The sequence below is a fragment of the Geotrypetes seraphini genome, chromosome 7, assembly GCF_902459505.1.
Source record: "Geotrypetes seraphini chromosome 7, aGeoSer1.1, whole genome shotgun sequence".
NCBI classification, from domain to species: domain Eukaryota; kingdom Metazoa; phylum Chordata; class Amphibia; order Gymnophiona; family Dermophiidae; genus Geotrypetes; species Geotrypetes seraphini.
Window position 1 is genome coordinate 8,180,697 of NC_047090.1, and position 24,477 is coordinate 8,205,173.

The window sequence follows — 24,477 nt, forward strand, 5'->3', positions numbered from 1 at the left end:
TTTTATAAGCTCAACTACATCCTACGAGGCAGGTACGAGTGGTTGGCAGGGCCTCGGTTGCAAACTGTTCGCCTCCGGAACTGGCCACCCATGTGCTCCTGAAATGTTTTGACACATTAATGCGGGCGATAAGCCTCTCCAACTTATCCTCATCCAGAATTGCTTAATGGTGAAAATATTGAACCTATCCAGTTATTCAAGAGGCCATTTTGCATCACCCCAATTTGAGGCCTGTTTTACACAGAATACTGAGGTTGAATTCAGGCCTTCAGGTTGGGACATGCTCAAATGTGACGGTGTTTTATAGAGGGTTTGTTGTTTTGTTTTGTTTTTGTAATATACCTTTTAAGGATATGCTGGAAGAGCAGTAGTATGAGGTTTTTTGGGTGGAGGATATGGGTGAGTACGATTGTATCTTGAATGAGTGTGAGTTTAGGTCTTTTCTATATATAATGGAGTTATTTTAATGTGTAATTTGAACTTTATGTGATCTGCTGAGAACTTGTGAGAGATTTGGCAGAAACTGGGTCTCTTTTTCCCTGGAGAAGAGGAGACTTAGAGGGGATATGATAGAGACTTACAAGATCATGAAGGGCATAGAGAGAGGAGAGAGGGAGAGAAAGGGAGACAGAGAGAAATAGAGAGAGAGAGAGAGAGAGAGAGAGAGAGAGAAAGATTGGAGAAACTGGGGCTCTTTTCCCTGGAGAAGAGAAGACTTAGAGGGGAAATGATAGAGACTTACAAGATCATGAAGGGCATAGAGAGAGTAGAGAGGGACAGAAAGAGAGAGAGAAAGGGAGACAGAGAGAGAGAGAGAGAGAGAAAGATTGGAGAAACTGGGTCTCTTTTTCCCTGGAGAAGAGGAGACTTAGAGGGGATATGATAGAGACTTACAAGATCATGAAGGGCATAGAGAGAGGAGAGAGGGACAGAAAGAGAGAGAGAAAGGGAGACAGAGAGAAATAGAGAGAGAGAGAGAGAGAGAGAGAGAGAGAGAAAGATTGGAGAAACTGGGTCTCTTTTCCCTGGAGAAGAGGAGACTTAGAGGGGATATGATAGAGACTTACAAGATCATGAAGGGCATAGAGAGAGAGTAGAGAGGGACAGAAAGAGAGAGAGAGAGAGAGAGAGAGAGAGATTGGAGAAACGGAGTCTCTTTTCCCTGGAGAAGAGGAGACTTAGAGGGGATATGATAGAGACTTACAAGATCATGAAGGGCATAGAGAGAGGAGAGAGGGACAGATTCTTCAAACTTTCAGAAAATAAAAAAACAAGAGGGCGTTTGGAAAAGTTGAAAGGGGACATATTCAAAACGAATGCTAGGAAGTTCTTCTTTACCCAACGTGTGGTGGACACCTGGAATGCGCTTCCAGAGGACGTTATAGGGCAGAGTACGGTACTGGGGTTCAAGAAAGGATTGGACAATTTCCTGCTGGAAAAGGGGATAGAGGGGTATAAATAGAGGATTACTGCACGGGTCCTGGACCTGTTGGGCCGCCGCGTGAGCGGACTGCTGGGCGTGATGGACCTCAGGTCTGACCCAGCGGAGGCATTGCTTATGTCAAATTTAATAAACATAAACAGTCATTTAAGAGTATACGCAGGGTAAAAAATAAGCCGCATGAACACAAGGAAGGAGCGATTTTCCAAGGTCTGTGTGTAAGTGCAGCCAATTAAAGATGGTGACCACAATTTTCTGGAAGTTAAACTAATCAGGGAATTATTCCTTTAAAGCCCTGGGCAAAATGAGCCCTTTTAACCTTCTGTGAATGCATTTTTGATAATAGAAAAGCTGAAGGAGTAATAACTGTTTACTGCATTGCAAAACTGGGAGCATATGCATAGATTTTTGGCCCAGCTAAGGCCCCTTTGAAATTCCTGTGTAGTATGGCATCGCCATATGGACATAAGGGCTTTCTGGAACTGACCTTTACACCTGTATAATGCTGCTATGTACACATGACGATGCTTGAAAAATAACCCCCTTCATTTAAGGAAATTGTAAGCTGAAATTTTTTTTATATTCAGTTCACCAGAGTCATATACTCAGCGGTAAAAAAGATTTTAAAGGAAGAAACATTTTCTTTAAGGGCCATCAGAAGCGGTACTCAGGATCCAACAACCAATTCTGATTCAATATTCCTTTGCATCATTTTAAGTCAACAAACTACTATCTACGAAAGAGTCAGTAGTCATTTCAACATCATCTTCATCTAAAAAAAATAACCCACTGTGTAAACAATGAGGGCCATATTCTGTATAGGATGCTTGGTCTCAGAAGCCACCTAAGCGGCTTTTGAGAATCACACACGGGTGTCCTATATAGAATCACTTCTGTCCGTGATTCCACGATTCTCTAACGCATCCATGTCAGGCACCGGTTAGAGAATTGGGCTGCCGCTGAGCTGATCGTGGCAAGAAAATCTCCCTGCCGTGTTCAGTTTAGTGGCCGCAGCAGGGAACCTGTCCCCCAAGCAAAGACTACCGGCAGGAGGGATGCCCAGTCCCTCCTGCACCCCCCCCCCAAATGTCCACGGCAATTCCTCCTGCTGCCACCCTCCCAAGACATTCCCAGCAGGAGGGATGCCCAGTCCCTCCTGCTGGAACCCTCCCCACTGAAGGGCATGAACCCCACAGTACCTTTTTTAAGTTGGCCAGCTGGAGGGATGCTTCCTCTCTCCACTCGACAGGCCTGCCTCCATTGAATGGTGGCCCTGCCCCTTCCCGGCACATCGTGGGATGCACCAGGGAGGGGCATAAGGCCTTAGGCACCTGGGCCAACCGGAATCTTAGGCCTCTCTCCCAGTGCATTCTGGGTTGACTGGGAGTGGCCTAAGATTCCAATTGGTCAGCTTCCTCTTTTTGGACAATAAAAGCCATGCACGTCAGCAATGGCTTATAAATCAACCTGAATTAATTCAAAGATGTTTTGTTATTTCTACTTTTTGAGAAGTTAAGATATGACCGACATAAAATTATGTAATGGAATATTGGGATCTTTTCCAGATAAGCCCTGCCAAAAAGTTAACCCCCGCCACCCAAAAAAAATTATAAAAAAGAGGCGCGATCTGTAGAAAGTAAAGTCGGAGCCCTTAAAAAAATGGTCGACAGTTTATCCTATTTTTTTATAATGTTAAGTTTCATATCCTCTTTTTTATAATCTTTTTTGGGTGCTCTGACAGGGGGGCGTGGGGGGGAAACCCCCCCCCCCACTTTACTTTATACACATCGAGCCGCGTTGTGCTGAGAACTTCACTGGTTAAGGTTGCGTGCGCTGGCAAAAGGTGGCGGGGCTTAACTTTTGGCGCGTCCACTTTTTCCATTAGTGGCGGGGCTTATCTGGAAAAGATCCGAATATTGAATAAAGATAATTGGCCTAAGAAGAAGAAGCTAGCAGCAAAGCTTCAGTGTATTGTTGCAGGCTTCGGGGTCTCGCTGTGTCTTGTCAGGTAGAAACCGGCTTTCTTCAGGGTACGCTGTGAGGCCTGGAGTTTGTCTATGGAAATAGTGGTTCCACTGACCTGGTTGGGAAAAGCGCAGTCCGTTGGTCACACATTTGAATTTTGGCGGGAAAATCCGTTGGATCCCGAGTGCCGCTTCCAATGGCCTTTAAAAACAATCCTTTCAATTCTTTTTTTTACTGCTGAGTATATGTCTCTGGTGATTGGGATTTGATGAGAATTTATTAATAACCAGAGTTAAAACTTGAGACAGAGTTTAAAGAGATTAATGTGACTGAACATGGCAGGGAAGTCTCTAAAACGGATCCTTTTTTGTCTGGCTTTCCGACTTAGGTAGTATTCATTGCACTCTGTTTTTGGATGCCTATGGTTAGCAGAATATAAAATTTCCCATTAAACGCATCTAAATTGCATTTAACAGTGAGCAGGGGAAAAGTGTTTAAAGCCCAGTCCTGAACCAGTTAAACCCTTTGAAAATTGACTCCTGCGTTCAGACATGTCTGGCATTTTTCTCTCGCTGTGTGCTGTAAGGATCTCATAAGACTTGTGACAATCTCAAGGAAAATGCCTTTAATACAAAGTCTTTGTGGATTTGTAAGTATGGCTTCTCAGATAACGCAAACTAACCGTATTTCAAGGGATGGGTAACGTAAAGGTTCAGACAACTCAAGACGTATAAGCACTGCAAAGGATTGTGGGTTAACAGGCTGTGCTCAGGGTGTCTCTGTCCAGTGTGGGGTGGGAGGCAGCTGTCACTTTGTGTCACACTCCTGACATACGACAAAGACATTATTAACACAAGCGTTAAAAGCTGAAGGGCTCCAGACAACATATATCTTAGCTCCTCAGCGATCACCCGTCCAGACAGAATGGCTCTCTCTACTGATGATGTTCTCACCCTGGTCCTGCAACAGAAACCCATGGCTAAAAACAGGGGATCAAATCTGTATTTTGTGGTCAAATTCTCACCGCAGACTGATTTCACAGCATTTACTCCCGTGCAAAATTCACTTTCCATTCAGTGATGAAAATGCATCAGGAACGCACTGAATCTGAGGATCCAAGGGACTCCCGGACGGTGTCCGGTCAAAAGCGCGCCGTGACAAAGGCACGACCAGACAATTGAGCGCAGCGCGGGCCACCGCACCGCTCTAAATTACTGTTTTTAGCGCTCCAACGGGGGGGGGGGGGGGGGAACCCCCCCACTTTACTTAATAGACATCGTGCCGCGTTGTGGGGGGTTGTAACCCCCCACATTTTACTGAAAACTTCACTTTTTCCCTGTTTTAAGGAAAAAGTTCAGTTTACAGTAAAATGTGGAGGGTTACAACCCCTCAAACCCCCCATAACGCCGGCGCGATGTCTATTAAGTAAACTGGGGGGGGTTCCCCAACAAAAACCCCCATCAGAGCCCCTAAAAACTGTAATTTACAGCGGCACAGCGGCGCGCGCTTTTGTCTATGAACCATAATTTACAGCGGCGCAGCGGCGCGTGCTGCGCTCAATTGTCGGTGCGCGCTTTTGTCTTTTGCGCCGTTGTCTATGAACCGTCATGTTCCATCGTTGTAAGCCGCATTTGCCACAGCTCAATCCTTGGGTTTCCAACGGTGGAAAATCTCTGAAGGAAGGAACCTGACTATCCGGGAGGGTTCATAGACAACGGCGCGAAAGACAAAAGCGCGCGCCGACAATTGAGCGCAGCGCACGCCGCCGCGCCGCTGTAAATTACAGTTTTTAGGGGCTCTGATGGGGGGTTTTGTTGGGGAACCCCCCCCCAGTTTACTTAATAGACATTGCGCCGGCGTTATGGGGGGTTTGAGGGGTTGTAACCCTCCACATTTTACTGTAAACTGAACTTTTTCCCTAAAAACAGGGAAAAAGTGAAGTTTTCAGTAAAATGTGGGGGGTTACAACCTGCGTTTCTGGCCAGTAATGTCCACACACATCTCATAAAGATCATTGCCAGAGGTTGTGGTAAGAGTGGATAGCGAAGGGTTCAGCCAAGTTCCCGGAGGAAAAGTCCATAGTCTGTTATTGAGAAAGACATGGGGGAAGCCACTGCTTGCCCTGGATTGGTAGCAAGGAATCTTGCTACAATTTGAGATTCTAGAATCTTGTTACTCTTTGGGATTCCGGAATCTTGCTATTCCTTGGGATTCTGTATGGAATGTTGCTACTCTTTGGGATTCCGGAATCTTGCTATTCCTTGGGATTCTGTATGGAATGTTACTACTCTTTGGGATTCCGGAATGTTGTTACTCTTTGGGATCCAGAATCTTGCTATTCCTTGGGATTCTGTATGGAATGTTGCTATTCTTTGGGATTCCGGAATCTTGCTATTCCTTGGGATTCTGTATGGAATGTTGCTATTCTTTGGGATTCCGGAATCTTGCTATTTCTTGGGATTCTGTATGGAAAGTTGCTACTCTTTAGGTTTTGGCCAGGTACTAGGGACCTGGATTGGCCACTGTGAGAACGGGCTACTGGGCTTGATGGACCTTTGGTCTGACCCAGTAAGGCTAGTCTTAGTGTAGATATTACATCTGCTTCATATCAAATTTTTTATGTGCCAGTTAACAAAAAACCACTGTTAATTCTGGGCAGGGTGGTACCAAGGTAGCCCAGAGTAAAGCCTCAGTAGATGAGAGCAGCTGGGAAGGGCAGTAGCACAGATAACCTAGGACAGAGATAGGCAATTCCGGTCCTCGACAGCCTGAGCCAGGTCAGGTTTTCAGGATCTCCACAATAAATATGCAAGAGATAGATTTGCATCTCAAGGAGGCAGTGCATGCAAATCCATCTCATACATATTCATTGTGGAGATCCTGAAAACCTGACCTGGCTCCGGTTCTCGAGGACTGGAATTGCCTACCCCTGAGCTAGGAGAAAGCTCAGCAGTTGAGGGGCTCATTTGCCCTGCTCCGAAATATATCCAGCATACAATATAGTGCAATACCTCCTCTGCCCAGAAAAAGTTACTTTTGGGCTAAAATCATTTACCAGTTAGGGTACACCAGGGCTCTCAAAGTCCCTCCTTGAGGGCCGCAATCCAGTCGGGTTTTCAGGATTTCCTCAATGAATATGCATGAGATCAATGTACATACACTGCTTTCAATGCATATTCATTGGGGAAATCCTGAAAACCCGACTGGATTGCGGCCCTCAAGGAGGGACTGAGACCCCTGGGGTACACTATAGTTCTTTCATGGAATCACTGGAGGGTAATTTAATCCCTAGCAGGCCACTGCTAAAAATCTCAGCATGCTAGAGCTGCCCCTTCATAACAGGTGGTGAAAGGCGAGGACCTCAATGAAGTACTTATTTGTGGTCCACTCTCTACTACTTGTCTTGCAAAGCATTCTGGATACAGAGTGAGAAATGTGCTGAAAAGAAAAAAATAAATAAGCAGAAATATGAAAAATATTTTAGCAGCAGCTATTGAAAGCATTTCAATTGAAGGTGGGATATACAGCTTAAATATTCTCAAATAATTTAGGGATTGCTGCTAGGTGGCCGATTTCAGGAACCGCTGCTAACTGGGGGTCAGATCCAGAAGGTGGTCCTGTTGATTGATGCAGATGCAGCGGATTTCAGGCCCGACAGTGTCTCCTTTCTTCAGGCTTACCACAAATTTACTGATTCCAGTGTTAGGACTGATGGGGAGTTCTTGGGCCTTTGGCGAGTTCCCAGGCAGGCTGCACTCAAGCTCCTTCACGAAGCACGAAATCCAGGTCCTCATGTAAGCACCGTGGCTCACTACCAAAATATTTGCGCCTGCTGCGGAGTCAAGGCAGTCGGCGTCAGGGCTGCCGCAGGTGCTTACCGAGGGTGAGAAGGGCTGCAGGGTGTGTTCACAGCTGCTTTGGGGTACCCCCCCTTCTCTTCCCTCCTCTTCCACCGCTAACTGGCAGAGAAACTCAAAGAAGGCCTTGGATCGAGCTCTCACCTATGGAGAGGTAAAAGAAAGAAAAAAAAAAAGGAACGTGTATTTAGAGTTTCTCTTCAATCATTCAAGAATGGCCTAATTTCTGCAGTGAATAGCGAAGTTTTAGCTTTAATCCTGCTAAAGTCTGTGTGCCAAGTGCCAGGACTGTTGTGTAATTTGCTAAATGCTGATGAAAGCATTTTTTCCCCTTGCTTTATGAGAGCCTCTCATTCTAAAGTGTTACGGGCTCCTCTGAACTAATGTGAGACACGCAGCCAAGCAGCGTGGAAACGATACTGAAAAGGTAGTAACTCAACTGACCCTCCAAACTGTGGCCTAAACTCAACATCAATTCGATAGAAGAAAGGGCGGCGTTTTCAATGTATGCTAGGTTATGCAACCTCCAGCATATGGGACGTCAAGAGACTGTCTCTCCACAGCTGTATTCTCCTCTCTCAAGGGAGCACCACCACCTCACCTGTTCTAATGTTTCCCCTCCAGGAGGGGTGTAGCTCGGACACTGCTCTCCAGTAGCCTTGGCCATAGCTCTCAGATCACTCAGTGGTTTCCCCTCAGCTGCTCCATAGCTCTGCAGAAAAGTCAATTAATAGCACAACCTTTAGCAAAAGCTCAAGACATTTCCAACCCAACACTTCTTCAAAGTCACGAAACAAGCATGCACCTCAATCCTTGTCATCTGGAGGAGAGTGACCAAGAGAATTCCTCACCGCATCTACAGGCCTTTAAGTCCCGCTATCGTTAGAGAAATCCACTCACTAGTTCACTGAAGCAACGAAGTACGGTAAGGACCGGTTCTGCCTGGGACTAATGATCTAGGTCTGTTGGCCTCTCTAGGGAAGAACCATTTGCAAAAGTCATGCACAACCATCTCCATCACAAGAAGCGGCATGCTGCACACCTGATTCCCCCATGTCCACCACCACTGCATAGAATCCCTTTATTCAAAACCCTGTATCTATCACCATTATAGGAAAGCTGTATACTGTCCTCTATATCCATCACCATTACAGGAAGAATCCTCTGGATAATGTCCCCTTAATCAATGAAAGATTAGGTTACTTACCTCTGCTAATCTTCTTTCTTGTAAATAACCTCTGGAAGCTTCACCATAGGACTGTGTAACTTGTTCAGCCTTGACTGCAGGGAACTCACAATCAAATTCCAGCCCCTTCCTCTGGTGTCATATCCCTGCGAATCGGACAGAATAGATGGGCGGGTGTGAAGCTTCCAGAGGATATTTACAAGAAAGAAGATTAGCAGAGGTAAGTAACCTAATCTTTCTTTCTTGTACAATAATCTCTGGAAGCTTCACCATAGGGACGTATCAAAGCAGTCCCAACACATCGGGGGGGGGGGGGGGGCGATGAGCCTGCCGCCAGGACTGAAGCCCTAAAAGCTGCATCTTGCTTAGCCACCACATCAAGTCGGTAAAACTTGGTGAACTTATGAAGAGAGGCCCAAGTGGCTGCTCTACAAATCTTTTCAGGAGAGAGTGCAGTTGATTCTGCCCATGAGGAAGCCATTCCTCTGGCAGAGTGAACCTTCACCCCAAGAGGAGGCGATTTCCCCGCTGACACATAAGCAGTGGAAAAGGCAGCATGGATCCATGAAAAGATGGTAGCCTTGGAAGGCTAACCCTGACACGCGGGACCTGCCAAAACAAACAGATGGTCCGTAAGGCAGAAGTCATTCGTGGCCTCCAGATATATCAAAAGGAGACGCCGCACATCCAGAGACTGTAAAACATGGTCCTTTGACTTGGAGCCCGACTGAACAAAGGCGGGCAGCCAAACTTCCTGGTTGACATGGAATGCGGAAACCACTTTTGGAAGAAAAGAAGGCACTGTCCTCAAAATAACTGCAGACTCCGAGATACGGATAGAAGGATCTCTGCACGATAGAGCCTGAAGCTCCGACACTCGCCGTGCAAAGTGTCCGCAATGAGGAAAACTGTCTTGATGGTAAGATCTTTCAGAGAGATCCCATCCAGCGGTTCATAGGGCGGACGAGCCAGTGAGTGGAGAATCAGATTCCACTTAGGACAAGGTAGTCAGTCGTAAGGGAGGCCTCAGCCTCCCCATCCCCCGCAAGAAGTGGACAATGTCCGAGTGAGACGCCAGGGAACCCCTGAGAGCAGTGGGACCCAAACACACAAGTCACGTAATCTGAACACGTAGAGAGGAAATTGAAAATGAATCACGAGCAGAAGATACAAGACCCTGCAGCTAGGCTGCAGGAAACTAGACTGGACGTCCAAGGGAGTGTACAGGGATAAGAAACCAGAGGGAGGGGCTGGAATTTGATTGCGAGTTCCCTGCAGTCAAGGCTGAAAGAGTTACACAAACCTATGGTGAAGCTTCCAGAAGTTATTGTACAAGAATAACCATTACAGAAGGATCTCCTCCTTATTGTCCCCTTTATAAAAGTCCCCTGTAACAGTGGCGTAGCGAGAGGCACCCAGGGTGGTGGTGCTTCTCCCCCCACCCCACCTGCCATGCATGCCCTACTTCCCTTCCCCCATACCTCTGTAAAGTTCCTGGCACAAGCAGCAACCCCCAAGCTTTGGCTCTTCCTCTGACGTCACTTCCTAGGAACGGGTCCAGGATGACGTCAGAGGAACAGCCGATGCTGGCACGACAGCAGCTTGAGGGTTGCTGCTTGTGCTAGGAACGTTACAGAGTTACAGTGGAAGGGAGGCGGCATGCACACGCGGCTGGGGGGGGGGCCTGCACCCTCACCAAGATGGCGCCCGGGGCGGTCTGCCTTCCCACCCTCCCCTTACTACGTCTCTGCCTGTACACGCTCCCTTAGATCCACAAGCATTACAGAACTGTGCCCCGTATACTGTCCCCTACATCCACCATTATTAAGGGAAGAACCCTCTATATACTGTCCCCGGTATTCGCCACCAGTGAAGGAAAAGGCCCCTGTGCACGTTCCTCTCTTTCCATCTCCTCATCCGAACGATTCCATCTGAACTGCCTGAATAATCCTAGATGCACGGTCCAAGCAATGTTTTCTACAACTGCCTCTCGTCACCACGCCCGTTTTGGGAGCCCATACAGAGCACGGCTTTCATGCTAGTACGCACTCTCTCTCTTAGTCTTGCGTCCAGACGGATCTCCAAGTCACCGCAGTGTCTGCTTTTTCCCAGAATGGTGGCTGCCGTCTGAAAATTAAAGCAAACACATCTGCTGCAAGTGCTGACTAATGATCTGTGCTAAAAACATCCAATTAATTCCTTATTCTGGCGTCAAGCAACTCAAGCCTGGAATAAAATACCTGTGACTACCGGAGAGGAACTAACTTATTTAGCATTTTGTACAAAATTCAAACTCTCCTCTTTAACAAACGTTTGTTGTAAAACTGTAAGATTTACTGGGGGGTTTTAAATCATGTTCTTAAACTGTATTGGTTAAATGTTGACCTCTTGGAGGGATTGGGCAGTCAATAAGCCTCAAATTGTAGTTCACCCTCATGTTGCACAAAGGGAGAAAATGAAAGCACAGATCTCAAAGAAGTGATGCGTGATTGCACTCAGGATGCACACTGTTTCCCGCTATTTGTTCCTAAGAAGTGCTTTTAAACCTGACAAATTCTCAGTAGAGAATGACACAGGGACAAATTTTTCCCTGTCCCCACGGGAACTCATTTTCCCATCCCGTCCCGGCAAGTTCTTCTGCCCCATTCCTGCAAGCTCCGTCCTCATCTGCAAAAGCCTCAAACACTTTAAAATCATAAGTGTTTGAGGCTTGTGTGGTTAAGGCAGAGCTTACAGGAATGGGGCAGAAGAACTTGCCGGGACGGGATGGGACAAATTTGTCCTGGTGTCATTGTCTAATTCTGAGCTTTCTGTTGCCTGGCAACTTGCCTTTGGCCAACATCTGGCTCCGATGCCCCTCTCTTGGGTGCCAGAGACCTTCGTTGGCAGAGGTTTCCCCTTGTTCCTCCCAATCTCTTCCCAGCTCTTACTGCAACAGTCCTAGGCTTACAGGCATAGACCACAAGCTGGAATGAGTCTGATTTATAGCAGCCAGTAGATGTCACTGGAACATGCTTAGTAAACCAGCCCTCGAGGGCTGCAATCCAGTCGGATTTTCAGGATTTCCCCAATGAATATGCATGAGATCTATTTGCTTGCACTTCTTTCATTGTATGCTAATAGATCTCATGCATGTTCATTGGGGAAATCTTGAAAAACCGACTGGATTGCGGCCCTCGAGGAGAGACTTTGGCACCCCCTGCAAAAGAGCTAGAAGAATAAAACAACAGTGGGCCGTCAATTAACCACAAAATGTAACCTAAATCAAATATGTCACGGGCCGTATCGAGGTGGAAGAAGATATCTTTTTTCTTATAGGACCCACGGCCACAAGAGGGCATCCGTTGAAAATCAGGGGTGGGAAATTTCATGGCGACACCAGGAAGTACTTCTTCACCGAAAGGGTGGTTGATCACTGGAATGATCTTCCACGACAGGTAATTGAGGCCAGAAGCGTGCCAGATTTTAAGAAAAAATGGGATAGGCATGTGGGATCTCTTCATGGAGGAAGTTAGGGGGTGGGTCATTAAAGTGGGCAGACTTGATGGGCCGTGGCCCTTTCCTGCCGTCATTTTCTATGTTTCATATCAAAATCTCTAAAATGCGCACATACCAGCATGGCCATGTTTTGGGGTATATCGAGATGACAGAGTACAACTGACTGCTGATATTACATCACACAATAAAAGTGCTAAAAACAGAAATGTACCAAAATACTTGACTTCAGCAAGAGAAAAATTCATGATGTTAAAAGCTTCCTGTTACTATGACAGTGGTGATGGAGGAAGGAAAAATGAAGCAGAAAAAAAAAGAAAGGTATAAAGAAAAACCCTCCGTATTCGCGAATTCCGTATCTACGGATTCGGTTATTTGCGATTTTCTGCCAAAAAAATCATTTTCATTTTTTGGGCTATGTGAACCCCCCTTAAGCCTTACCTGGTGGTCTAGTGGATTTTCAGGCAGGAGTGATCTTCCCACGCTCCTGCCCCACAGGAAATGGCTTGAGAGACTATAGGAGTTTAAGGCAGCCATTTCCTGTGAGCAATCTGCACGGGGAAGATCGCTCCTGCCTGAAAATCCGCTAGACCACCAGGTAAGGCTTAAGGGGGGGGGCTTACAGGGTTAAAAATAGCCAGTGGATAAGGGCAGAACAGACCCGAACATTATTGGTGTTTTTTTCATATTCGCAGGCCGGCTCTACCCCTAACCCCCACGAATACGGAGGGGGAAGTATAGAGGATAACACGTTGGCCTTTGCGCATTTTAGAGATTGTTTCGAGTTGGCTGGTTAATCATTTTCTTCGCTTTCATTTTGTGGTTTCTTGACCGTCCATTGCACCTCCGCTGCCGTCTTCGTGACGTTACTCTCTCTCCCTGGGGGCTACGGATTTTGCAGCCTTTTGCTTGCAACGTCAATACATTCGGAGAGCTCTAGTCCTGCTTCGATACTTTATGACATATGTTAAAGGTCTGGAGCCAGATGTCTCATTTTGAGGCATCAGCAAAATCTTGCTTGATGTAGGGAAAAGGGACTACTTCAGACAAGCTCAAAAAACAGAAGTAGGAGAAGGAAACATCCCAGTTGCTTTAGTGGGGGGAGGGGGAGGCAAAGGCAGCTGGCAGGATGTGCCTATGTTTATCTGTTTATGAAGCTTGTAAGTACATTTGAATTTATACTAAAATGTTTTATAGCAACTACCATATTTGCCGGCGTATAAGACGACTTTTCAGTACCTTAAAATCCTCCCCAAAGTCGGGGGTCGTCTTATACGCCAGGTACTGTTTACATCACAGTTCTTCAACCGGTGCCGGTCCGCAGAAAATTCCTGCCGGTCCGCACAGGACCGGCGAGATGGACCCGTTAAAATTTCTGCCCCGATGGTGTTTGCAGAAATCTTCTGTTCCTCCCAGCCTCGGGCGATCAAGACAGGCGGTCATTCCCTCTGCGAGTCTCGCCTATGCGGAAACAGGAAGTTGAAACAAAATAGGCGGGACTCAGAGAGGGAAGGTCCCGACGTTTGCAGCCAGTTTTGATCGCTGCCCCTGCTGAGTCGCCGAAGAGGGCCGCGGGGAAAGTGCAGGCAGAGAGAAGATGGTCAGCGTGCGCGGGGAGGTCAGCGTGTCGATTGGGGCCAACAGCAGCGTTTGTGCTGAGTCTGCCCACGTGCAGGATGCGGCGGGTAGGGGCCTCCAACTCGTCTTGGGCGGCTGGGCCTGCGGTGCAAAGCTGTTTTTGCCGGCTTGGGGGGGGGGGGTCGCGAATCGGAAGAAGGGGTAGTCTTATACGGCGAGTATATAACAAACTCTATATTTTAACTGTAAAAGTTGGGGGGTCGTCTTATACGCCCAGTCTTATACGCCGGCAAATACGGTAATTAAAATTAGGGTACTGATTTAGTTTTGCTGAAGGCGGAGCTCAGAACGGTTTACATGAATTTATTCAGGTACTCGAGCATTTTTCTCTGTCTGTCCCTGGGAGGTTAAGTGACTTGCCCAGGGCCACAAGGAGCAGCGTGGATTTGAACCCACAACCTCAGGGTTCTGGGGTTGTAGCTTTAACCACTGCACCACTCTAGAAATCAAAATGTAGCAAAAGTGAGCCAAGTCTAGGACAATCCAGCCACTGTGACATCACTGATGAGGTTGGCTTTTATTGGTGGAATGAGGCATTATGATGTCACAATACCAGCTCTGCTTATCAGAGGCTGAAACTTTTCACACTATTTATTTAGTCAATTTTCTATATTGTTCTCCCAGGGGAGCTCAGAAAGGTTTACATTAATTTATTCAGGTACTCAAGCATTTTTCCCTGTCTGTCCCGGTGGGCTCACAATCTATCTAAAGTACCTGGAGCAATGGGGGGATTAAGTGACTTGCCCAGGGTCATAAGGAGCAGTGTAGATTTGAACCCACAACCTCAGGGTGCTGAGGCTGTAGCTTTAACCCTGCACCACTCTAGCAAAAGTGAGCCAAGTCTAGGACAATCAAGCCACTGTGACATCACCGATGAGGTTGGCTCTTATTGGTGGAATGAGGCATTATGATGTCACAATACCAGCTCTGGTTATCAGAGGCTGAAACTTTTCACACTATTTATTTAGCCAATTTTCTATATGGTTCTCCACAGGGAGCTCAGAATGGTTTACATGAATTTATTCAGGTATTCAAGCATTTTCCCTTGTCTGTCCTGGTGGGCTCCCAATCTATCTAATGTACCTGGGGCTTTGGAGGGATTAAATGATGTACCCAGAGTCACAAGGAGCAGAGTGGGATTTGAACCCATGGCCTCAGGGTGCTGAGGCTGTAACTTTAACCACTGCACCACACTCTCCCTGCTGGGGAGAGGGTGGCAGGGGTACTATTCCAACATTCTGCAACATTCCAACATAGCCCATAAGTACCACAGTTCTACCTAGATGCAGAGATATACATGCAGCGAAAGGCCTTTCCAAGCTGCTCCTACTCTCATTCCCTTTACCCCATGATTGCAACAAGTGGACACACCATACAGAAACATAACATGCACATGGCATGTAAAGTAAGAACTCCCCATCATGACTATGAACAAACACTGTGCACCCAGAAAACTTTGGGATGAAAGCAATACAAGACGTACTCTCCAATCACAGGGTCCTAAAGGCAAGGCTCACAGGGTCATTGGAAGATGGCATCTGGGTGATGTCAACAGGAACATTTGACTTTTACACCTGTACACAGAAGAAGGAAAGATTCCCTGGGCTGGACAGGAGAGTGGATCCCAGTACGAATTTTACAAAATCTTCATCCTATTGTGGCTTCAGCTCAAGAAATCAAAACATCAGCATCGTTTCCTTAATAAACTTTTCCATCTGAGGTGTTTATTTGAAAACCTAAAATGCCTCATTTTTACAAAGTGATTTTGATCTAGAGGTGTGTTTTAACAACAAAATATCAGGTTCTTTCTCTGAGCTCAGTACACAGAAGGGAGAGAGAGAGAGAGAGACTTGCCTGCTTTGCACGGATGAGGTCACTGGAAAACACATGTGTAAATTTGACATTGCTGAGGAACCTGCCAGCAGCCTCTGCCTGCCGAAACCCGGTCTCCGAGAGGGGCTCATCCACCCCTTGCCCTGTAACAAAAAAAAAATCTGTGGAGGTAAACTGGAAAGATGCAGAGATCACAGTAAGACAGATTATTATCAAAAAGAATCAGCATCACCCCTGTTAAGCGTCGGCTGTGTACTGCTTCCAGGCTTGTTATGAAATAAAGTCAGGCAGAAAATAGGAAAGTGAGAAAGGTCTTGTGGTCATTTTTAGCCACCATATTTCAGCGCTTCTCTGGCACAAATCAGCTCCAGTGTTTTGAGGGAATAAGGGACACTCCCTCACTGGAACTGCAGGGGGTGCTAGCTCACAGGGTGGAAGAATAAGCCACCTCAGTGTAAGTCATAGGGGTGGGACTCAGGCGGTGTGGAGTTCATTTGCCCTAGAGTGGAGTCACTCAGGGAGGCCCTGAAGGAAGAGGGTTCCTGGAGAGAGGCCTGAGGCACAGTCTGGAGTTTGGGTTTCCCTTGCTTGTGTGTATGGAAGTCATGAGGGATCAGCTAAGGTAGGACCAGCTGTACTTTGGATACAAGAATCCTGTTCAAAGAAGTCTGAAGGGGGGGGGGGGGCAGACTTATGGTTGTGAACCCTGCAAGAAGCAATGGGGCCCATAATCAAAACTTAAACACCAAAACGTAAACCCGTCCAAGTCAGCACTGGACGACCTAAAAGACAGGTCGTCCAAGTGCTGATAAATTATCAAACTGATTTTCTGGACATGTCGCGGGACTTCTTAGGCCTCTGAATCCTGCAGTGGGCCCAGAGCTGAAAGGGGCGTATCTGAAGGAGGGGTTAGGGGAGTATGTGGGCCGACCTAGACTTAGTCATCCTGCAGGGATAATCAAATATTTTACTAGACTTCCTGGATGGAACAAGCATTGTGAGTTAGATGATGTAAAAACAGGTATAAGTGCCAAAAAGGTATCCAAAGTGACCACTGCAGAGACAACGTAAAGACCCACACACACTCCCCCAGTGTACAATGACCCCCTCACACCCCACAAAGATCAGAATAGAAAAGTACATACCTGTCTCCAGAATAGCAGCACCTGGTATAGGAAAACCTAGTGTCTTAAGTAGCCTGGGGGGTGGGCAAGTGAGGACCCAGGCCCATAAGCCACTCTAACCACAACATTTATGGTGGAACATGTGTGCCCATCAACCCCTCCAAACCTTACTCTACTGCCATATAGGTGCCACCTGCAGCCATAAGAGCTATTGGGATTGTAGACAGGGGGGGGTATAATGGGTTCTGAGGGTGTTTTGGGGGACTCACCAAATCCCATAAGGGAGTTCCGGTGAGATGTTTATATGGCACCCTTTTTGTGAAGTTCACAGCAGGGCCTTCTAAGGTGCCCCACTGCTCTGTTGCCAGTCCATCATAATGCTGGCCCCTCTCACGTCCATATGGCCTTGTTCTGGGCATTTGGGACAAATGTGATATAAAGACAGACGTACTGGCGGCCTGGACGTCCAGATATTTTTCAAAAATGGCCATTTTCCCACTGCTGACTTTAGGTGTCTATCGCCATACATCTGAATCAGACTTAAGACATTTGTTTGGATTGTGCCCCTCCAAATGTATCGGGAGTCTATTTGGAAGATCTGGAGGAAGCCAGACCTGCAAGTTGATATGAAGGTTTGAGGACTGTGGAAAGTTTGCCTCCAAAGGACATCGTTCTTTATTTTCTGTGCCAGAGAAGTGACAAGCTTCAACGTTTGTTAACAAAAGTTTTGTTTCGCCTTGTCTGAACGTATTTTATGACGGTTTTGCTCTACCACAGTTCTTGTACCGTAACTGATTGCACCTGCAACTGTGAGGATTTAAATGAGGGTATCATCGTATTTCCTTAAATATTACAAAAATCAACCTGCAAATACCAACTCTGTTCATACACCCCGAGTATGAACCAACCTTGCAGCACCTTCTCCTTATTGTATCGTGTTTCTCCACTGATAAAAAAAAGAAATAAAAAGTGCATGATTATTAAAATAAACAGATTACACCATTCACATCTTCCCCCTGACCCAGTCATTGCCTCTGTGGACTGAAAAAAGTCAACAGCTTTGTCATGTCAAAGGAATCTTGAATGAGTCTTAGCAGGCAGCAAATTTTAAGATGAACTGCTCTTCCCACAGATAAACTCTGGCTCCAGAAAAAGGAGGACGGATTGAGACATCCGGGTTTTGCTTCCAGTGCTTTCAGTGGAAGTAAACCCGGATGTCTCAATCCGTACTCCTCTTTCTGGAGCCATATGGTAACCCTAACTCTACGAGACCTGCATGCAACGTTCCCTCTAATCTGCGCAGCCACACACTTTTTAGCAGGAGGCTGCGTTCAACCCCACTGAATAGATGGAGGGGGTCAGGATCAACACCTCCCTCACGTGTCACTCTCCCACCTTCTGCCACTGCTGATTCCTGAAGCAGCAGCAGCAACAAACTGAAAAGACTGGCTGCGGGACTTTCCCATATATCCCCGCAGCTGCCAGCCCGCCCTCTCCGCCATCACTTCTTCTTCCAGGACAGAGCTGGCAGCCTTAGATTTGTGTGGAAAAGTCCTGCAGCCTGTGTTTCACATTGATGCTGCTGCTTTGGGAAAGCAGTGGGGATGCTAGGGGGTAGACGCTGGTGGGGTGAGGGAAAGAGGGAGCAGACGCTGGTGGATGTGGGGGTGGGTGGGAGAGAGGGGGGGGACAGACGCTGGTGGAAAAAGAGTGGGGAAGAGAGAGGAAGTAGACACTGGTAGAAGTGGGGTGGGAGGAGAAATAGGGGGCAGATTTGGTATAGAAATGGGAAGACAGATTCTAGATAGAATGGGGAAAGAGAGGGCAGATGTTGAGGGGTGGGATATAGAGAGGAGAGAGATGAGGGAACGGGGAAGTGATGGATGGAAAGCGAGGTGAAGAAAAGGGGCAGACGTTGTATGGAAAGGGAGATACAAAAAGAATGGACATATCGATGGAAAGGGGAATAAGCTGTATAGAAGGAGGGAGACAGAAGCCTGGATGGAAGAGAGGAGAGACTGGAGGGAGATGATGGAAGGAGGAAATGAAAGGGGAGAGAAGGGGCAGATTGTATGGAAGGGAGAAGAGACAGAGGAAGGAGATACTGATGGAAGGGGACAGAGAATGTGTGGGGAGCAAGGAGTCACATGCTGTATCAAAGGGGGTATATGTTGGAGGGAAGAGGGGAGAGAAATTATATTTTTTTTGAGGGGAAACAGAAAGGAGGGAGATAATTATGGAAGGGTACAGAAAGGACAAATATAGGGGGCAAACACTGTATAGATGGGGGAGAGAAAAGAGGGCAGTTAGTGAAAGACTGGGAATAAGGGGAAGTAAAACAGGAGAGTCAGGGTGAGGGAAAGAGATGGAAACTTGAAGACTAGATAGTAAGAATGAATTATATCTGGACATAGAGGTAGAAAAATAAATCGAAGAAAGCCAAAAGTAAAAGGAGGAGAAAAAAGTCCTGGCAAGAGAGTTAAGATGGAGGAAAGCGGAAACCAGAGAAGTAAATGGTCAGAAAACAAAAGTAGAAAAAATAATTCAGGATAATGTTGTCTAGAAGCTGTGTTTATAAAGGTTAATAAATATAAATAGACAAAAGAATTAAGAGATCTTTTCATTGGACTAATTTTAATACATTTTTGACCAACTGTCAGAGACCAAAACCTCCTTTCTCAGCTCAGAACAGCTACTGTCTTGACCTGGGGAAGAAGGTGTTGGCCTCTGAGAACTAATGGGAAAACGTTTTAAGTCCTTTCAATAAAATATTATCTTATATTCCAGCATGTAGGGCAATGTAATGGAAATGTTTGCTCACATCAACTCAGTCCGTTGTTCATGGAAATTGGTTATTGCTCACATGAACTTGGTCCTTAGAGGAAACATTGACTGCAGGTAATGAACGTTCAAGGTACTGAAGGGGATAGACTTAGTAGATAAGGATAGGTTGTTCACCCTCTCCAAGGTAAAGAGAACGAGAGGGCACTCTCTAAAATTGAAAGGGGATAGATTTCAGATAAACGTAAGAAAGTTCTTCTTCACCCAGAGAGTGGTAGAAAACTGGAACGCTCTTCCGGAGTCTGTCATAGGGGAAAACACCCTCCAGGGATTCAAGACAAAGTTAGACAAGTTCCTGCTAAACTGGAGCCTATGCAGGTAGGGTTGGTCTCAGTTAGGGCGCTGGTCTTTGACCTACGGGCCGCCGCGGGAGCGGACTGCTGGGCACGATGGACCACCGGTCTGACCCAGCAGCAGCAGTTCTTATGTTCTTAACAAGACAGTACTAACGAATCTCCCGTCTTCCTAATTTTGTTTATTGGCATTCATTTTGGCTATATAGCCGTGTACATAGATTAACAGGTTACACTGGATACCTCTTATTATTTGAAAACTTATATTTTTAACTCCTCACTGAAACGAATTAAGGAATATATTGAAGACATCCAATAGAATGCTGGAAAGAAATAGTAAAATCATTCTCCAAAAATGTAACAGGAGATGAAATTTGGGAAAGACGATAACACCCCTGAAAAGACACAATGGGGATATTGCAGTAAAGCAGATGCTAAAGTTCCTGCATCAGTTACACACATAAAACGTCCAGAATACTAGCACAAGTGCCGATGAGCTTGCAATTTGGTAAATAAGCTCATCTTATGGAGCACTAATGTTGCAGGTTAATCATGCACAGGGGCTGCGTCGGGGCAGAGTGTATATTTTTGTATATAACTTACGGAAGACTATAAGTTACACTTTCCAAGAAGCACCAATGGGCTCTTTTGAAGGAGGAATTCCCCGCGCATGCCTCTGACTCTGCTAAGGGAGAGCTCCAGCACACTGGCTGTGTCGGATGATGTTATTAACCAGTGTCTGTGTCTCCCCTCCTTGTCTGCGGAGAACACACATATCACTGGAGTAGCTGTACACTCTTTTGGACATATACACCCACGTTCACTAGTATTTTATAAAGGAAGGATAGAGAACTGCCTTTATGAAGAGATTCACCCAAGGTAAACTTTTAGAGAATTACTGCTGACGAGTTCAAAAATGGGCCAAATCATAGTGGGAGAGGCAGAGAAATAAAGACCCCCCCCCCCCCCAAATGGCCCAATGCATGTCTAGGGAAGCAGCAAACAAACATTAATTGATGTAGTCTGATGCTGCAGTGTCTCAGGGTAGGATGCACCAAGCTTTCTCACCAGGTTGGGAGCGATTTACTTTGACCGGACTATGCTCAAACAAATAGCATGCAAATCATACGCATGCTATCTGTAAGGAGTAGCCCAGTCAAAGCTGCTTGCTCGAAAGAGCGAACGCTAGGCACAGCTCTTCCTCCTGCCTGCTCCAGAGTCACTATCAGCTGGGCAGAGGGGAGGAGAAGGACGGCTGGCTACAGGCTGGTTTTTTTTAAGGGTGCAACTGTTGTGCATGTGTTCTGTGAGTGTGCAACAGTTACTGGGAAATGTTCCCATTAAGGGGGGAGCTTTTCCCTTTAGTGCATCAAAAGAGCTCATTAGAATACTAATGACCTCCTTGTAATGCATTTGTATAGGGTTCTCGGTGGCTGTTATAAGGATTAGTAGAACCCTTTTGTGCATCAGAAGCTGTGTTTTCATGCCAGTAAGACTGATTTAAGTTTTACTGGCATGGAAAGCTTTTGAGCATTGGGGTCTCGGACAGTGAGGGGGAGAGGCAGTGCTCAGTATCTGGGAGAGTGAGGGTGGGAGGGGGTGGTGGTGCAGAGCGTGTCAGTAGGGGTAGGAGGGGCGAGTACCCCACCTACAATTTCCTCCTGGATAGTTTCTAGGGATACTGAAATCCTCACAGAACCCAGGGTGCAGTTCTAGAAATGCACCTTAGGACTGAATGCAGTACAAATATTGGAGTGAGTTGTTTTTTTTTGTTTTTTTTTTTTTGGGGGGGGGTCGTTCGGTTTGTGGGAGGGATTTTGTAATGATGTTTTATTTCTGTGTTGTTGTATTATTTACTGTTCCCCGCTTAGATTGGTGGATAAGGGGGTTATAAATATTTCCAAATAAATAAATGAGAGAAGATAATTAATAAACAGTTGGAAAGAGTGAACAAATCGAATAAAAGTTAATTCTGCAAACCAGCATGTAAAGTAACCCAGCAGTTACAAGGCTGCACCTTACAAAGTGCCTCTCCTGATTGACAGAGGCATTTCATGACATCAGTTTCTCCTTCTATTAACTCTAGTGAGCTCAGCCTATCCTGAGCCTAACAAGCACAAGCTAAATAGAGTGAAACGTGCCTAGACATTGTCATTTTATGGGCAAGTTTGCAGAATTAAATCTTACTCATCTTGTTCACCGTTTCCAACTGTTCATTAATTATCTTCCCAGATTATTACCTCTCTCTTGGATCACCGATCCCTAGAAATTATCCAGGAGGAGATTGTAGGTGGGGTACTCACCCCTCCCACCCCCAGATATTGAGCACTGCCTCTCCCCCTCACTGTTCCAGACATTGCAGACCCATCCCTCCCCCTCACTGCAGCACCGCCCCTCCCCCTCACTATTCCAGACATTGCAGACCCATCCCTCCCCCTCACTACAGCACCGCCCCCTCTCCCAGACACTGTGGTACTGCCCCTCCCCCTCACTATTCCTGACATTGGAGACCCATCCCTCCCCCTCACTGCAGCACCACCCCCCTCTCCCAGACACTGTGGCACTGCCCCATCCCCTCACTATAGACCCATCCCTCTCCCTCTCTAACACTGCAGCACCATCCCCTCCCCTGCCCCAGACACTGTGGCTCTGCCCCTCCCCCTCACTATAGCTGACATTGGAGACACATCCCTCTCCCTCCCCAACACTGAAGCACCGCCCCCTCCCCTGCCCCAGACACTGTGGCTCTGCCCCTCCCCCTCACTATAGCTGACATTGCAGACCCATCCCTCCCCCACCCTGCAGCAACGCCCCTCCTCTTCCCTTCCCCCTCACTATTGATGACATTGGAGACCCATCCCTCCCCCTCCCCAACACTGCAGCACTGCCCAAGACACTGTGGCATTGCCCCTCCCCCTCACTATAGCTGGCATTGCAGACCCATCCCTCCCCCAGACACTGTGGCATTGCCCCTCCCCCCACTATTCCAGACATTGAAAACCCATCCCTCCCCTCCCTGTAGCAACGCCCCCTCCTCTGCCCCAGACAGAGTGGCACTGCCCCTCCCCCTCACTATTCCTGGCATTGCAGACCCATCCCTCCCCCACCCTGCAGCACCGCCCCTCCCCCTCACTATTGCCAACATTGGAGACCCATCCCTCCCCCACCCTGCAGCAACGCCTCCTCCTCTCCCCCTCCCCCTCATTATTGCTGACATTGGAGACCCATCCCTCCCCCTCCCCCAGACACGGTGGCACTGCCCCTCCCCCTCACTATTCCTGGCATTGCAGACCCATCCCTCCCCCACCCTGCAGCACAGCCCCTCCCCCTCACTATTGCCGACATTGGAGACCCATCCCTCCCCCACCCTGCAGCAACGCCTCCTCCTCTCCCCTCCCCCTCATTATTGCTGACATTGGAGACCCATCCCTCCCCCTCCCCCAGACACAGTGGCACTGCCCCTCCCCCTCACTATTCCTGGCATTGCAGACCCATCCCTCCCCCACCCTGCAGCACCGCCCCTCCCCCTCACTATTGCCGACATTGGAGACCCATCCCTTCCCCACCCTGCAGCAACGCCTCCTCCTCTCCCCCTCCCCCTCATTATTGCTGACATTGGAGACCCATCCCTCCCCCTCCCCCAGACACAGTGGCACTGCCCCTCCCCCTCACTATTCCTGGCATTGCAGACCCATCCCTCCCCCACCCTGCAGCACCGCTCCTCCCCCTCACTATTGCCGACATTGGAGACCCATCCCTTCCCCACCCTGCAGCAACGCCTCCTCCTCTCCCCCTCCCCCTCATTATTGCTGACATTGGAGACCCATCCCTCCCCCTCCCCCAGACACGGTGGCACTGCCCCTCCCCCTCACTATTCCTGGCATTGCAGACCCATCCCTCCCCCACCCTGCAGCACCGCCCCTCCCCCTCACTATTGCCGACATTGGAGACCCATCCCTCCCCTCCCCCACACTGCAGTCCCTCTCCCTCCCCTCCCCCTCCCTAAGTCACCCTGAAGCATCGCCCCTCCCCCTTGTCCCGGCCCAGCTTTTCCCTCTTACTTACTGCCGCACAAGGGTCAGCGTAAAGCGCAGCATGGCGAGCAGGGCGCAGGTAGCGGCAGCGGCGGCGGCACAGCTTTGCCCCGCCCCTGCCCTTGAGAAAAGCCGAACGCCCTCGACCAATCTCAGCTCGCCTCACTTCACTTCCTCTTTTCCATGGGCCAATGGTTAAAGCGAGGGCAAGGGTAGGCGAGGGTCGTGATTGGTCAGCGTCCGCCAATCGGTCTCTCCGGGCCGGCCCACTTTGTGCGCGTGCTGCGACTCCCTGAAAAGCCACTTCCGGGCCGGTGGTAGAGACGCTTTTGCTCTTGACAGAAACGGGGAGATTCCGCTTAAGTTAAGAGAAAGTTCCCTCTGCCCCAGATGGGCAGGATTAGAAACCGAAACGGATCTTTTTCCTTATGTGATAATTTGAAGGAATTGGGGGGGGGGGGGGGGCTATGATAATCTAAATAAATATTTGCCTAATTTAACTGATTAATACACATAGGAATTATAATATAATATGTATGTATAGATATGGAAGGGGGTGGGATAAAAAAATTTTTGGAAATATATTGTTATGGAATTTCAAGTGATAATGTAATATGATGAGCTATATTTATTGTACACTTGATGTATATGTTAAAATGAATAAAGATTTGGAGAGAAAAAAAAAAAAAAAAAAAACCGAAACTGAGAAATAATGGCAATTGCTCTGCAGTTTCTATCAAATGAAGACACATCATTGCAGAGGAAAAGCG

General features: G+C 47.5%; 1 protein-coding gene across 2 annotated transcripts; it reads right to left on the reverse strand.

Moving 5' to 3' along the window:
• Positions 1 to 6,863: 6,863 nt before the first annotated feature.
• On the reverse strand, positions 6,864 to 23,873 carry TIGAR (TP53 induced glycolysis regulatory phosphatase). Of its 2 annotated transcripts, XM_033953153.1 has the most exons (6): positions 23,739 to 23,873; positions 17,448 to 17,485; positions 15,437 to 15,558; positions 10,499 to 10,576; positions 7,865 to 7,975; positions 6,864 to 7,407 (listed from the first exon to the last, which is right to left on the reverse strand). In XM_033953153.1, exons 1-6 carry the CDS (start codon positions 23,768 to 23,770, stop codon positions 6,994 to 6,996), a joined length of 795 nt encoding a protein of 264 aa, XP_033809044.1. In that variant the 5' UTR covers positions 23,771 to 23,873; the 3' UTR covers positions 6,864 to 6,993. The 2 variants fall into 2 exon arrangements, with proteins under 2 accessions (XP_033809044.1, XP_033809045.1); XM_033953154.1 differs by lacking the exon at positions 10,499 to 10,576.
• Positions 23,874 to 24,477: the final 604 nt, after the last annotated feature.